Raw genomic sequence first — 16,772 nt, 5'->3', positions numbered from 1 at the left:
ATGGACCCAGGGGTGAGGAGACCACTGGATCCATGGAGACCTTATGCCTTCCTTCATGAATCAAAGCAGACCCTAAGGCACCAGCAGGTTACCTCTGAGTTATAAGAGATGTTCTGTACGCAGACAGTAAACTCTGCCCATGTTTGGTTCTTTTAATAAGCTATATGTAATTATAAATAAAATTGTGGCTTGACATTTTAAACCTCATTTAACATCTATGTCATTTTCCACCAGTGAGTCCAAAACTGTAAATTAAAAAAGCGCAGAGGTTTCAGGTCTTTGCTTTCCATCACTGCCTCAGGAATTAGTAAAAGCTCAGGGCAATAGCGTTTAGATATTTAAGTAATAAACACAGCAATTTCAGAATTGTTATTACTGCTGTTGATGCAGTAAATTCATATTCTGCAGTGAACTCCCTGGATAACAGGTGGAAAACAGCTCACTTGTTGCACAAAACAGAAGACAGTGATCTCAAACTACAGAGGTCCAGTAAACTTTAACCTTCCCCAATTTCAGAAGCTGCTTCCAACACTAAAGGAAATCTTAAAGAAGCTGTACATGATATTTACCAATATATTGGTCATCAAGTAAATGATTCATGTAATAATAACGAACTGTTTAGATGCTCTTGTGCCTCAGCCACCAAAGAAAATGCTGTACTGAGATTTAAGTGTATTCCTGCCGCATGCTTTAACATCACTACTCTATTATTTGAATCAAAAAAGAAAAACTAAGTATGAAATGGATGAAGTTTTTTGTTGCAATGCTCACCAAACAAGAAATGAAACAGAAATAAAAGAAAAAACAAAGACATGAGGACTCAAAACCCCCCACATTTTAACATCTTGCTTTTATAACCTGTGCCTATTTAACATTCCGCTTCCACACCTGAAGAGATTATTCTTAATAATTTTCTTTTGGCTGTAACAATCTTTCAGAAGTCACTGACTGAGTTAAGCAAAACATCACACTGAAGCGTTTCTCTAATGTCACTGAGAGAAGATGAGCAGCCAGAGGAACAGAGTTAGGGTATAAATGTTTTCCTAGATGAAGAGAACCAACTTTTCCCAAGTTAATACGACTTTCACAGTAACCGTGGCCCAAAGAGACTGCGTGGCACTGGGAGCTGACATCTGCCACCAACACAACAGAAGAATTTCAGACCAGAGTCCCAGACCGACTCTCAAAGTACTGACATATAACGCACACAACGATGCCGACTTCCCACTTTCACACACAAACCCACCCCGCCTGCAAATATGCCTGTCATGTAATACACTGATTGCACTGAAATACGTGATAGATGAAGTGAATATTTTAAAATCTGAAAAGTTATTTGCTCCTGTGATACAAGTCATGGCCTCTAAATTAGTAATACATCGGGACAGAGAGAATGCTGAACTTAATTAACGCACCAAAGCACCCACCCACTCGACACGGGAGCTCTGCCAGGAGTTTTTATTCAAGTTTGCCAGCTTTTTCAGGACAGACCCCACTGCCGGGCACACGGGGCTCGGCACAGCCCACAGCTCTGCGGCTCCTCTGCTCCACGCTTCTCTGTTAATTAGAAGCCACCCCCCCAGCCCCCAAACCAACCTGTTCTCCTGAATGAGTTCTTCCCTAATGAACACACGTAGCACCCTCCCAACGCTGACAGATGCCACTCAGACAGATGTCGAGCCCATAACCCCCTCACAGAGCCCAGAGCTCTTAATGGCCTTCACCGGGCGACATCTGCTTGACTGGCAGATGCCCACAGCTTTTCTAATACATGCAGCTTTGTTGAAAAACCCCATGTTTGTACATGAATTAAAAAAAGGAATAGAATTTTACCCATAATGTTCTGCTTTTCCTTGTAGACAGCTAATTACAGATTGTAGGAACCTACATTCTCAATTAACTTGGTATACAATCATCTACAGACACATTTCTCAAGGAGCTTCAGAATTCCTGTTAGTACACAGGAAAACTCCATTAAAAATTAACTTTTACACGTTAAATAACCTGTGCCTGTGAATTCACATTCCATTTTTAACAGAAAAGACTAAGTGACAGAGATGAGTCAGGGTATATTTTCTCTATTTTCTTAATTAGCATCTGAAAAGGATGAAGTTTGCTTTAGATGATAAAACCTCACTTTTCAGGTGCTTTACACAATAGTCACGGCATGATATGGTAAATGGTTTTCCAATGAGTGATTAAATACAAATTAAAAGCTTCTTTGATCTCTCCATGGTGGGCTTTGCAGATACGAAAATGGATGTGACAGGGTTTGGGGAAGGTGCTCAGGTTCAGCCTAACCCCCTTAAAAGAAACCCAGCAGGAACTTTGTCCAGCGACTGGCTCTTTTGGCACCCTCTTTGTGCTGAACAGTGGGCCACTGCCGTGTTTGCTGGGGATGGCAGATGGTTTTGTTTGTTGTGTACCTCCATTCCAACCCATATTTTCCATGAAAGTCTGGCTGGGAACGGGAGGGATGCAATGGGCAACGGCACCTGTCGCTCCAAAGAAGTCCAGCTCCAGCAGTAAGAAAGAGAAATCAAAGTAGATCAAGAAGCTCAAGATATTAAATAAGAAAAAAAAAAGCAGAGTATATGACTTAACAATTGACTGTCCACAACTTTCAGTTCAGTTTGGTGAAATATTTTCTTCTGTTACAGTGTTAGAGTTAAAAATTGTGATACTCCACGGGAAAAATACTGCATCAGCGAGGAACTAAATGAAAACTACTTCAAATAGATTTTACCCAAATCAGAAAGTGGGTAAAATAAGAAGTACTCAAAAGAGGGGGAAATGCTGCAAGTGAAAATTGTCTGCAAATATATTCCATGTACTGCTGCCCTCCAACAGCAGCGGTGGCGCGGCGAGATGCAAGATGAACCACAAGAAACACAATCCCTGCCCTCACACTGTCGGATCTTTAATACAGACCCATATTGTCATTGATTAAAGAGTTATTTTTAAGTTTAGAGTATGGGTCAGTCTAGCAATATTTCTTGCTTCTGACTTTGCCAGTTAAAGGATAACCATTGCTTAACGCTACTCATTATGCACAAAAGTAGATTTGTGACTATTGAAAGAAGAGATTTAAAATATTAGATTTTCAAGCTGATGAACATTTATCAGCAGCATTCCCAGATTTTATTTTCCATATAAACTTTTTACATGCACTACTATAACTACTATAACTCTCTCACATCAGAAGTGTTTGTACAATACACAAATCACACCTAAGTCTGCTTGACTGAGACTCCTTTTGGTTACGCAGCTAAACAAAGAGCATTTCTAAAGCATCTACTTATTGCCTTAACCTCCTACAAGGTATTTTCACACAGATCTTTCTCTGTGTGAGGGATCACCACGGGAGGACATTTTACTTTCATATAGCTATTAAAAACTATTTTAAAAAAGCATAAAAAAGCATTAAAAAAAATGCATAAAAAAATCATCATGATGAACTGCAAAATTTTGACCACTGATGTTATGCCCAACTATGAAAAAATGCTGTTGTCCACACATGAATTATTTAAGCAAAACATTTGCTCTACTTTTAGTTATCCAGAAAAGCCTTTCAGGCATTAAAGACAGCAATACATACTACTGCTACATCAGATACCATTCTTGCATGTATTCTCAGGGCGTTTGTAGACCCAATTTTCTAAATAACTCCTGTGTGTGTTTTCCAACCCTGAAGAGGCACTGTAGTGTATTACTGAAGTATTTTCCAGAAAGAGGCTTCGGTGCTTTTCAGCCAGCTAAGCTAAAATGCTTTAATCTCTGCAAGGACTGATGTGAAAGTGATCCCTTTAAAAAATTATTTGGATAAATGAAAGCATTCAGTGAATCTCAATTGGAACTGAAAAAAATCCTGTTGACCACTGCACACCAGCATCACTTTGTGCAGTCAATCAATAAATATTAGCCTTAATAGGACCACTAGAGAAAGAAGCTGCATTGTATTTTTAAGATAAGGTTAAGTTTCAATTGTCTTAAAACTTCTTTTTTGTATTCTATCATCACAAAAGTAATCGCATTCAATTGTAGACTGAAATTTCATCTTTACTCAGGATACTTTTTTAAAGCTCAGCTGCTTTTATTAACAGAAACACTTTCTCTGTAAATAAAATTGTTACTACCATCAGACTCTAGCACAGATAGCTTTCTGAAAAGCTCAAAACTCAGTGTGGCACAGCAGTAAACCCATCTCAGGCACCCTCAACCAGAGACTTGACCCCAAACTAGATCTGTCATACTAACCATCTTCAAGTCAATAGAAATACATAGTTTTCTTTTAGACTTTCACAAGTCTAAAAGACAAAAGATAATTGCTTATAATTAAATGTATATTTTTATATGGTATTTTTGTTCCATCTCCTCTGCACAGTACCCAGTATGTCAGAAAATGACTTATTATATTAATGCTCACCTGCTGTGATGTCATCATCAACCAGATCATGCTCCTCTTCCTGGACTTTTGCTTCTGTTCCCAGTGAATCCGGGCTCGCAGTACCGGTCTGAATGGCTTCCGTGGTTACTCCAGCTGAAAGACACCCAAACACCCACAAAAAGTCAGAGATTTTTAGATCAATAAAACAAAAATAATTACCTTTTGATATTCTAAATCACACAACATTACTCTGAAACACAGACAAAGCAAACAGCACCTATTTTCTGGTTTTCCTTCATACTATATGCGGATTTTTCCCAAACCCATCCTTTAAAAAATATTTTCCACACTGTTAATCTCTTTTGTATTTTCTTCTTTCTCTGCCATCTTCTAGCATCATTAAATATATTAGATACACATATTACACACTAACAGCTTCCTTAGCCACAAAACAGAGTTCCAGAACTTCTGTCTCCTCTCAATACTTATCTCTCTCACCAGTAAGGAAATAAGTGCCTCTGCATGAGTCCATTCTAAGCACAGTGTATAAAAAAATTGAGAAAAGTTTATTACAATTTTATACAATTAAAATAAAAATATAAGGAAAAAAAAAACAACTATTCAGTCAGAATGATTAAACATTCCTCCCAAAACACTGAATGGATTAAGCCAAAAGGGGAGAAAAATAGCCATCACGCAAATATGTAATTATCATAAACTATCATTTCCTCTCAATGAAAACCCAGCAAGAAGGAACATGTGTTCCTGGACACAAGTGTTCTCTGCATAATTCACCAAAAATGTCATAGAAACACGTTTTAGAAGTGAAAAGATCAGACAACCCTGAATGTATTAGAAATAAGCCAGTGGCATATTAGAAAATATTGGAGAATTAAGATATACTGTATTAGAAACTTATGCCATTATTACCATTTACTATTTACTGCAGCATCCTAAACTCATTACTCATTTAATACATTAAAACGTTGCAGCACAAAATTATTTGCCTTACTACTTTGTGCCCTTTGAAGTCAAACCTTGCACGAGTAAGATGATCAACCACGTGTATGAATAGCAAAGTCTTTGGGGTCCAACCAAACTATCTTTAATGAAAGCTCCCATTTAAATCGATAGAAGTTTAATTAAGTTTTACTCAATTAATCTGGCTTTAAATACAACTTCCTAACAGAAATACAAGTCTATCATAAATATTTTCACAAAAACTGACAACAGCATATTCGTTATTACAGATTTTTCATATTTATTTTGCTTTCAGTGATAACATGGGTTATTATTTGAAGTAGTTTAATGATAAAGGAATTTAAGTAGATAGCCTTAAATTGTGTAACCTCTTGCTGCCACATTTAAGATTTAACTGAAAAAGGAACAGTAATTTGACACAACCATTTACCTGGATGAACTGGATGTTAGCGATATGGGAAGCAGAAGTGCTGCAGGTAATTTCTGGGCAGCCCGTGCTCTGTGCAGCGCCCAAGCAGCCCTGCCCGCAGCCCTGCCCACCAGCCTCCCATTAATTCCCCCCACCCCGCTCCATCGATCCGGGCAGCTCCCAGCCGCTCCATCCGCATCCACACACACAAAGGCCGGGCCGAGATAACCTCTTGCTTCCCGTTACAGCCAGAGGAGCCATTTTTGTGTCTGCAGTAACACCACAGATTTAAAACATCGCTGTCCTTGGCAGACCCACCGCCCAGAGCTTGCAGGTGTCCCACCGTACAGATGCCTTCACCAGTTTAATAACCAAAGTAAAATAAATAAAGAAATAAAATAGAAACATAATATTCAGCAAAGAAATCCCTTTAAAAAGAGGTTTTAATTTGCAGAATCCATTTTAACACTGCAGATAGCCCTTACTCTTAAAAACAAGCAGGCTGAAAAAGGCAATAGTGTTTTTCACTTTTTAACTTCCCCTGAAAACACGTCCCCGTGAACGCCCCACGGACTACGCAGCGTTTCAGAGGCCATGGTGTGCTGTGCAAACGAGCAGCAGACAAGGCCACGGCAAATATTTACAGTCGCGTGACACAGTCTGAGCAGATACAAGATGAAGCTCTGAAAGCGTAACTGTTTTCCTCCCTGGGGGGGCCTGAAACATACCACCACCTGCCCCGGCCCTCGCAGGTTTAATTCATAGCGTCACTTACACAGGCATTCCCCTTTGACGCGGGGTCAACAAGGCGACACGCCAATTTTGGGTTTGAAGGGCCAAAGAAAACAAAGATTTATTGTTCCCCCTACGAGGCGTCACGAAATGAAGCCTCATGTGTCCGAACGCCTGAAGTTTGCATCGCGTGCTGCAGGAGCTGTGCAGGCAGCTGGGAGCTGTGAGGGGCCCGTTCCAGGTGGTCCCCACACCAGCAGACCCACAGAGGAGGAAAAAAACCTGCTTGGCTTTCTCCCTGTTCCCCCCCCTCCATCTCCAGGGGGACAATCATCTCTCTCGCATCAGTTAAGAGATTATTAAAAGATAACCCCGCACAAGTTTGCCCGTCTTTCAAGTCTCCTGCAGGCATCTCGTCAGGACGCTGGGGACACGCCAGTCGCTTGATCTGCACAAGGAAGGTCAGCTCCCAAAATTATTATTGGAGCCGAGCACCGAATACACAATTGGGGAAAGATTTCACCTCTGTTTGCTAGTGCCACGCGCTTGATTCATTCAAGAGCCAATGACGTGCGTATGACAAAGTATCTCACATCAGCAGCAAGCTTCTAGTAGCAATTACCACTTGTTTTAATTAAAAAACCCTGTTAATGTGCAAGAGCAGCACTGTTTCTACGTCATGCCTATAAGAACTATTGCAGAGCAATAACACATGCTGGAGGATGAAGGAATCAAAGAAGTATTTCTTTGTCTTTCATATTCCTCCTCCTTACCTTTCTATATAAAACTATACTTTTCAGAAGCCCATTGCATCCCTTTTGGCCATCCTAAATAATTCTTATCCCCTTCAATTCCTCCCCAGACCTCTAAAAAATAAGCAATTTTTTTAATCATTTCTAACAATGTAACTAATATGTATGCTTTACTCTTTATCCACAACAGTAACATTTGTAGCTCCTTATTTTGTTTCTCCTTCCTGATATCGTAATTATTCTTCAGCATCAGCATCTTTGTAGACGTTCATACAGACAACAACGCTATTAAATGCCTTCTCAGCCCTGTCATTCAGAACCACAAACTCTGTAGCCTTAATTCACATAGTTTTCAACAGTCAATATAAAAAAATAATTCCAATTTGCTAGTCATGACCTGTCTGAAAGGTTTTCAGTATCAGAGCTTTCACAATATTGAACATTTACATTCAAGTCTTTCAGCCATGCTCAGCTGATTTCTCTCTCTGTTTTCTTCCTGTGTTTTAAAACTTTCTTGTTCTGATAGATAAGCACCTCCTTAGTGTTAAAACAAACGCTGTGCTTTGATTTGCTCATGACTAACATAAAGCCAAAATACATTAAAAAGAAGTTCCTTTTTTTGGAAACAGTCAGCTGGCTAAAGCAGGCCCTGCAGAGTGGTTTAGAGACACTTCATAATTACGTCCATAACCTTGCACCCAACAAGGTCATTCCGTATCACTCCAGAGAAAAGAAATTAGTAATCATCAACAGTTGCTATAGCAGCTACTCCAGAGAGTAAAGGGCAGCTATAGCTGTATACTACAAACAGAGTATAACTGACCTCAGAAGATCAACTAAAAATACATCCTAATATTCATCAATATGAACCAAGGCTCTTTGGCACGTATATACAACACACTTCCACTTACTATTCACGGCTTGGCTGCACATCCAACTGTGCAACCACATCCCCGGACTAAGGCAAATGCTACATGGCTGAAGGCTGTAATTAACACCAGCTTAGTCCTACCAACAAATTCTCAACATCACTTTAAAGGACTGTGCTCCATGTAATTTATGCATTCAATTTAGATTTAATAAGATTATTACACATCTCTCAAAAATCAATTGGTATTTAATGGAGATCTTTCTCTGAATAGAAACTACTTTCTCCAGTGGAAGAAGAATCTCATTTTAAGAAAGATGAACACCTACAACTTAAAAGCAAATATTCTCAGTTATGAAAACAGAGATTTTTACTGGTTTATTATAAAGAGCAGATGCGTTTGGACATCATACTATAAAGGCAAGTTCCTAGATGGATAATTGAATGGAGTATCTTATGATGCTGACAGATCTTCCTAGAAGATATTCTTAGAGCCTGTACAACCTCTGCTTTAATAGCAATGAATAAAATAGCTATTTTGGAGAAAAAATCCAACAGATTAAATAGTTGTCAGCAGCTATTCAATTTATTTGGAGAAGGAATATTATATTGCATATCACTGAGTGTTACTGCAAGATACATACACACGATTACAGCCAGAAGCCTACTATTTTGGTAAACGTGTTTGTGTGTAGTTCCAGTTACACAAAAAACCATCTGCTCTGGATAATATTAAATTCTGTTAACACCTTCTCTGCCCATGAGCCAACGGTTCCAAACAAGGATCAGAATGTAAATAATTCAGAAATGTAAGCAATTTTCACAGGCTGCAGACAAAGTATTTAAAAGAAATTCCCTATATCATTCTTTCTGCAAGGAGAACATTTTAATGGACAGCATTTTATCAAAAGGGACCAGCTTATATCCCTTTATCACAACTTCTATAATCGAATTATACATTCTTTGAAAAAATGTCAGTGTTTCCCCACTAGTACCTTGTGATTTTATCAGCCCTTTTCTTAGCAGGTTTCTTCCCTGAAACTTACGTGATATAACGCTGTCCATGTACTGGGGTAAATAAGGAGCCCACGCATCAATGGTTTCTTTCCGACCTGCCTGCTCGATCCTTCTCAGTTCTGCTAGCAGCAAGGCCTGGGCAGCTTCTCTTACCTGTAAAGCCAACAGGGACATCACACAAACTCAAATATCAAATATTTACCCGTATGCTTTCAGTATAACTTAGCAAGAACAAAAAGAAAACAACTTCTACAGAAAACTAAACAAAGCTTTTAGCAGACCTTCATTTTTCCCCACCCATTTCCACCTTGAACACAGCAGGAAAATAACCATGAATAGGACATGCCCCAGCTACAACTCTCAACAGGACACAGCAAAGATGTGCAGCCCCAGGAGAAAACCACAGCATTTCCAAAGCTGGGTCCAGAAGTCCAAATGTGCAATGAACAAAGTAGAGGAAAATATACATAAAAAAGGTTTCCCAAAGTTTAAAATAAAAAAAATCTGGGTTTTTACACCACCAACTACAAAACATCATCTTGTACTATGTGTCCCCCATTAGTATCACTTGTTCCACCTCAAGAGTTCGTAAATACACACATTTTGGTCTAAAACATTTAATGCACCAGGGAGTTAAGTGATATGATCAAGGTAAAATAAATTGTGGACAAACAGAATATAAATACGTTACCCTGACACCTAAGGATATCAGTAACTGGACTTCTGTAGCTTACAAGTTTTAATGAGTTTCAAAGTAATTACCCTCTCAGGAAACCCTCTGGCAGTATATCCTATCTAGCACAAGAATAAGCAATCAGGTAGCAAAAAACATTCCCACTGAAGTTACAGGACCGCTGAGGACCTACAGTCTACAAACCCCAGCTCTGTCACTCCTTCCCCACTTGGAAAGCTGCACAGTCAACACATTTTTTGCCACGACAGCACAGGTGTAGCGTTAAGGCCCACTGGTCATTTATCAAACAGCTGGGTGACAAACCATTTGCTGGCAACTGTATAACGGCTCCAAAAAATAAAGCAACTCAGCAGTCTCTTGAAAAATATAGGGTAGGGTTTTTAATCCTAGTAAGGTTCTTAATGGAATTATGGAAGATTTTAATCCAATAATTTTGTTAAAAAAAATGTGCAGCATCCAGATTGTAAAAATATATATATATATATTTAGACATGATCTCTTTTTCAACATTTTGACAGGTTAACTGGAAAACTAACTCACTGAATCTGAAATAAAGACTGCAGGAACTTGTGTCAGAAAAGAATTGTAATTTTTTTATATTATGGGGAAATGTGATCAGTAAAAGACAACACAAACCCCCCAAATCCTAGCAGTACAAAAATCACTACTGAAATCACCTCCAAGCATCGATCCTGCCACCTGCGAGCCAGCATCTCCAGCAGAGGAGGTCGGAATTTATCCAGTCCCAGCAGGTCGGGGAGCATCACACAGTGCATGGCAGCCAGCTGGCTCCACCCTGTTAAAACAATCACAACAGGAAGATAAACATCAGAAACCCTGAAGCAATTTTAAGGTCAAAATGCTATCAAGTAAGTTTACATTGCCACTGGCCTGGTATGCAGTAGGTCTTCAGGAGAAGGTGGGGGAAAGAGGGAAAGGAAAAAACAAAACCAGACCCAATTTTGCAGCAGAACAACAGAATTGTTCCTTCTGCTGTGGGAACCTGGGGCTCACCCCGTCTTTACTGGTGCCAGCTGACCCCCAGGCAGGCTGCACTGTACGTGTGCTGGTCAGATCTCAAACACATGCAAGGGTCAAATGAGACATCAGCAGAAGACTGCCTCAGATCAGTGCTGATTAAACACAAACTTCCCTCTTCCTCCCCATCCTCTCTCCAAGACTTCAGTATCTAGTTGCAGCCTTAAGAATATACTCAACATACATCCTAAATACAAAAAAAAGTCCCTATAAGCATTATGGCCCATTTTTTCCAAAAGCATAAACCATAATTCTGAGTTCAAGATTTAGATGCCCTGTTCAAGCCATAATCAGCATTACTTATCACGGTATTTAACGACCTACATGCAAGTGTGATATAATTCAATTACAGAAAACTTAGCATATGAATTACCACTAGGAAGAGATCACATAGACTCTTCTGTCCCATTTTAAAAGGTATGCAAATATGTACAAGCAAATGTCTCTCTGCTATCCTTATTTTTCCATCTAAATCTTATTTCAACACACACTTCAGGTGCACTCATACTACAAGCCTGCAATATTGTGTAGGTAAAACCAGTAAACATAAGCATATCAAGCTCAAACAACATAGCTTGTAAAACCCACACAAGATCTGAAATATCCTCTTTGATACACTCATTGAGAACTGAATTTACAGTCAGCCCCAGACACACGAACTGGACCTGCTCACCCTCCACCAGCATTCATGGCAAAGTACTCAAAAACAACCCTCATTGCCTCTTTTTTGCAAAGAAAAATTCCTACATAGATCAAATTAAAGTCGTGTCATAACAATGATAAGGGACATTAGTTGAAAGTAAAAGACAAATAGATAGAAAAGTGAGGAGAGAATACCTTCATTGACTAAGAAACAGGTATGTAAAGTAGGAGCAGTGTCAGAGCCAGAGTGACCAGCTTCAGTGCTAGAAGAAACAGCAGGAGCGACTTGCAGAGGAAAGAAGAAGAAATAAAGAGAAAAAAAATAGGAAAGTGAGGAGAGCAGCTTCTGAAAAACAGATTAGTATCACTGAAGAATGAAAAACAAAACTGGAGGAAACTGTGGTAATATTAAACTTAAAAAAAATCCTAGGTTTTACAGAAGTGCAATGCCAGTGAGAGGAAGACATGCAACTGCAGAGAAACACAGAAACTTGCATCTTTTGAAGAGACAGAAGTACCCATAAATAAAACAATTACAAATGTATCTATAGATACCTAGATTTGGTTTGATAGCATGGGTGACTACAAATTTTAACAGGAGTTTTGCTGCTTCTTGTGCTTTTCCTGTATTGAGATAGCTGTGGAATTTGCACTGCTCCTTAAAACCCCTAGAAATAACCCCTTTTACACCTGGGCTGCCCCATCTGTCCCTCTAAAATGTCACAGGAGGTATTATGGCATACACATGCTACACCCTGAGGTCAACGGGGAGATTCAGAGGTCACTGTCTGACACTTCCTGCCTATACAGAAATTACCATATGTCATGCACAAGCATCTGCAAATTAATCCCCCTCTTTTATCCCATTGCAGAACAACAATGGGCTCAAGCTCCCGAACCGATTAAGCATTGTCTTCTCAATGGTCTGTTTGCTTTTCAGGCAGGGAACTTCTTTTGTCACTGGGGGACATCTGCATCAGAACTATTTTTCCACACTTCCCACACAGATGCATCACGCCAATGACTGGCGTAAATCACTTCACGACAGCCAAACCTAGTTCCACTAGATGTATAAAAAAGCTATTATTTTACAAAAAGATTGATTGTAAAAACACAAACCCACCCCACACTGAACACAGAATTTGATTTTTATCAATTATTTCTCAAGAAGTTATACATATTTCCCCTGGGTAACTGAAGTATGCCTATCACCAAAATTAGCAAAGATATTTCAAAGGAAAATTACATAGTTGTCACTTGGGAAAGACAAACCAGAATGGAACTATATCTAAAAACAAAACACACAGACCCCCTCTGTGACAAATATGTTTTTTTCTTACATTGAATTTGCTATATAGACACCACCTCTGAGATATCCTGACCTTTCAAATAATTACCTTTCAAAGAGGAAAATTAACTGGCTGTAAAAAAACCTCAAAACCCCAAAAAAGCCCCACATGTTGAGACAAGAGCCCCGATTTTTTATATTTCTGCTTTTTGTTCTTGTCTGCTACTTCTCTATTTATGTAGCACCCTTGATCGTGCAAAAAGCTTGACACATACCACTCCCGAAGCTGATTTTCCCTTTTCAACCAAAGATCACAGGAAATTAATATTTATATTTAGGAAAAGAATAAATACACACAAACGTTGCTGATGGGCAAGTTTCCTCCTCAGTTTCATCTCCCTTTTTTGCATGTGAGTGAAGAAAATCACATAGTTGATGTGAAAGTTACCTGCTGTGCTTACCAGCTCCCTAATGTAAGAGCAGTTCCACTGTTGAAAGATCTACAAAGTTTTAACACTTAAAAGTTAAAAATAAAAGATAATTGTAATTTTCAAAGGAAATTTCAAATAAATCCTGAAGGACATCTGCTTTATAGATTAGTTAAAAAAAAAAAATCAAACATATTATGGGAAAAAAAGAAAAACCTTTCCTCTTCTGCCCTACAGTGTAGGCACACAGCTGGGCTCATCCACAAAAATCCCAGAATTGTAAAAAGAACAACAATGTTTACACCCTTCCTCTTTGTTTTATCATACAGCAAACAAGTATGACAAAAGGTTACACACATACATTCTCTCAGCTCAAGTCAGAATTAGCTACATCATGGTAGTTTATACATTTCCTTCATTTTTGGCATTCAGAGTAGCAGCTCCTCTGCCCCATCAAACAGCAGCTCTAATTTAGAGAGCGAGCAGGAAGGTGCCTCCTTTTCCTCCTCCACCAGTGCCAGCAGGACTACTTTTCCCCCCATGTAGAAGCCAGCAATATTTTTATCACTTGATAGCAAGGTGATAACTTGAGTGTCAAGAGCTGAAATGACATATGAAATTGTTCCAAAGCAAGTGATTTTTACCTTGCTTAATTTGTCCTTGGGCTGCATGACTTGAAATTGAAGGGAGTGCCTTGGCTTTTGACATCTCAGGAGTGCCTGGCCTAGGTGGCCTAAACACAAAATACACATGAAGAGGGAGAAGGAGAATATGGAAAAGAAAAGAGATTATTTGCTAAAGATACTGTGACTAAAACTTTGAAAAGCAATCCTACACATTTTTCCTGTCAAACTGACTCTCTCATTTACAATTCCTAGGTAAGCTTATTTTTTGGTGATAAAAAGTTCATCTGTCTGTTATCATTTATTCAGAATTTGACCTACTCATTATAATAACTCTTTAAAAACAGTAAGCACTAAAAAGGACAAAAATGGCCTCTCAGACCTACCAGCACATATGTCAATATAAGTCCATGTTCTATCAATGTTGTAAGTTATGTAAGTCAACTCAAAGCAATATAGTTACCTTGGCATAAAAAATACCACATGCAAGAAAAGAAATACACTCAGTTCTGTCTAGTACCAAAGGTTTTCATAGCCATTTAATACACCAAACCCCACAGCAAAATGAAACAAAATAAAATGCTTTATTAAAATAGAGACTCTGAAAGAAAATATCCCAAGTTCAAGTGAATATTTACCGTACCTGGTGGGCCCTTTCTTCATGTGGTCTCCGATAAAAGTAGCATTGGTCATGCTCATCAGCGTGTTGGCCAGTGAGATGACAGAGAGGAGATGCTGAGTGGTGACGGCACGTGATACACCGTACGTCCCCTTCCCAAGTCCTTCTGTGATGGACATTTTCCTCCCCAACTCCACCCCATCATACGACGGTTTGCCTACAGGCTGGTTATAGCCAGGAAGCATCAGAGACATGTGGCCTCCTCTAGACAGGAGACCAAAAGACACTGAACAGTGTGGCTTAAGCATGCCAAGACGATCAAGGCAAAGCTCATCTAGAACAGAATTCAGGCCCCAGGCATGAAGACAGGACATAAAAAGCTTTGCTGTATCCATGGTTAGATTATATTCTAATAAAGTTAATGGTTTAGATTTGCTAGAGCGATATTCTGGGTCACTGTCTTCCCTTCTCTGTCTTATCGATTCTTCATCCTCATCTTCATCATCAAGAAGATGCTCTTTTATATTCTCTTTGATTGTTTCCTTGACCTGCTGGAAGAGGACGGCTGCTCGTTTACCAGTCAAAAAGGAGCCTCCTTTGTCGGAGCCGCCAGAGGCTTTCTGTAAATTCTCTGGAGAAATGAGGGCAGTGTTGGGTCTGGAGGCCTCCTCAGTCAGCAGCTGAATAATCAGGGCTTCTACGTCAAAGAAGAGCACATGTACATCTGGATCTGTTAAGTTAGTCTTTATAGCTTGAACCATCAGAGAGTTATGTGAATATTTAGGTAAATTCCCCTGAAAAAAAGAAAAAGGAAAATTTGAAATTTTAATTGGATTACTTTAACACTTCTCCCAAAGTTAATTCACAAATTAAGGACGCTGTGGATGACCAAAGTTTGAAAACTTACATAGGTATAAAATATGTTATGACAAACATTATGAAAACATCAGTGGAGAATTTTACAGCACTTCCCAATGTCAGGAATTTCAGACTTGTGATCAAACGTTACACCGCTAAAATACAGAAATTTCACTTGCAGAAGTTTATCAGATATAGAGCTCTGTAGATAACAGAAGTTCACATTTCTTTCATGAATTCTAAAAGATAATAGCTATACTCCAAGGAACAACAGCATTTCAATATTTTGTTATTAAACTTAAGACACATTAATATTTCCTATTTGGATATGGAAGTATAGCATCAATTTATGCCACTGGAAAATCAGCTACTAATAAATTCATGTAGATACACAATTAGTGTGTCACTTGTTCACTGCAGTGTAGAAATTAACAAGGCTTGCAGTTTTTATCTATACACTGTATATATATATTTACAATAGGTATGCATATATACGCACATACACTATAAATACATACAGATTACACAAATAACTAACATACACTCTATATATCATGCAAAAATTCGTACATTCTGTATATATACACTAACTGGTGATAGGTTTTTACCCCATTCTATATACATCCTGATATATTGCTTCCTTTGTCTGCTGACGTGAAGCACTGTGCACATCTTAAAGCCTTAGATACCCTGGGTCACAGGAGTGGTCACCACTGAAAATCTGCTGAGCCGTAAAATGACATTATTTCTACCAACATCCATTATCTTGCATTTTTCAACCCTTTTCATTCTCCTTCTGAACACTAACAAATGTATTTATCACTATGAATCACAGAAACAAATGTATATTCTATTTAACACCTTGTAATTGGAAAACAGGACATGCATATGTACCATTCATTTTCTCTCAAGGACTTTTTTTCCAGACAGTAAGCACTTCTAGTCCTACAACGACTTGGCTGCTTTAAGTTTTGCACAGATTTCATAGCATGTGTTTGAAAACTGCAGTCATTTTTATACATTCCTTTTCCATTATAGACCCCCAAAATGCTGTTGGCATGAAAGAATATAATATCCACCACATCACGTTTAATTATTGTTCCAGTGTACAAACCTGGCTTTGAAATAAGCGTATGATTTTAATTCTCAGGGTTCTCATTTACACAGACAAACAGCCAGGGACTAACGCTATCAGCACTACAGCAAGTAGCCAAACTCTGCTCTTTTTCCAGTGATCAACTCTGAGAATGAATAAACTATGCTTATTAAATAAATTTGTCATGAGAAACAAATAATGGATAATTGAAACCAGAACAGAGATAATCAAGTGTCAATAAACAGCTGCAAATTATGTTCTACAATGCACTGATTTAGTCAGGTATTCCTTATTTATTTAAAAATCCTAGTTATCTTCTCAGAATGTAATGTAGGTCACT

At 38.7% G+C, this 16,772-nt stretch overlaps 1 protein-coding gene across 5 annotated transcripts in view; it reads right to left on the bottom strand.

The window, feature by feature from the left end:
• WDR7 (WD repeat domain 7) overlaps window positions 1-16,772 on the bottom strand; it is a 74,028-nt gene that overhangs the window by 38,399 nt on the left and 18,857 nt on the right. For 4 of the 5 annotated variants that reach the window (XM_068424412.1, XM_068424414.1, XM_068424413.1 and 1 more), the window contains 6 exons: window positions 14,503-15,272; window positions 13,881-13,969; window positions 11,716-11,805; window positions 10,518-10,636; window positions 9,176-9,299; window positions 4,427-4,540 (listed from right to left, as the gene is read on the bottom strand). In XM_068424412.1, the coding sequence (XP_068280513.1) occupies window positions 4,427-4,540; window positions 9,176-9,299; window positions 10,518-10,636; window positions 11,716-11,805; window positions 13,881-13,969; window positions 14,503-15,272 (1,306 nt within the window). The remainder of the gene's footprint in view (window positions 1-4,426; window positions 4,541-9,175; window positions 9,300-10,517; window positions 10,637-11,715; window positions 11,806-13,880; window positions 13,970-14,502; window positions 15,273-16,772) is intronic. The other variant, XM_068424416.1, reaches the window with a different exon arrangement.

Source organism: Nyctibius grandis (genome assembly GCF_013368605.1).
Source record: "Nyctibius grandis isolate bNycGra1 chromosome W unlocalized genomic scaffold, bNycGra1.pri SUPER_W_unloc_2, whole genome shotgun sequence".
NCBI lineage: Eukaryota > Metazoa > Chordata > Aves > Nyctibiiformes > Nyctibiidae > Nyctibius > Nyctibius grandis.
The sequence above is the reverse complement of the archived record's forward strand: the minus strand, read 5'-3'. Positions and strand labels throughout refer to the sequence as shown.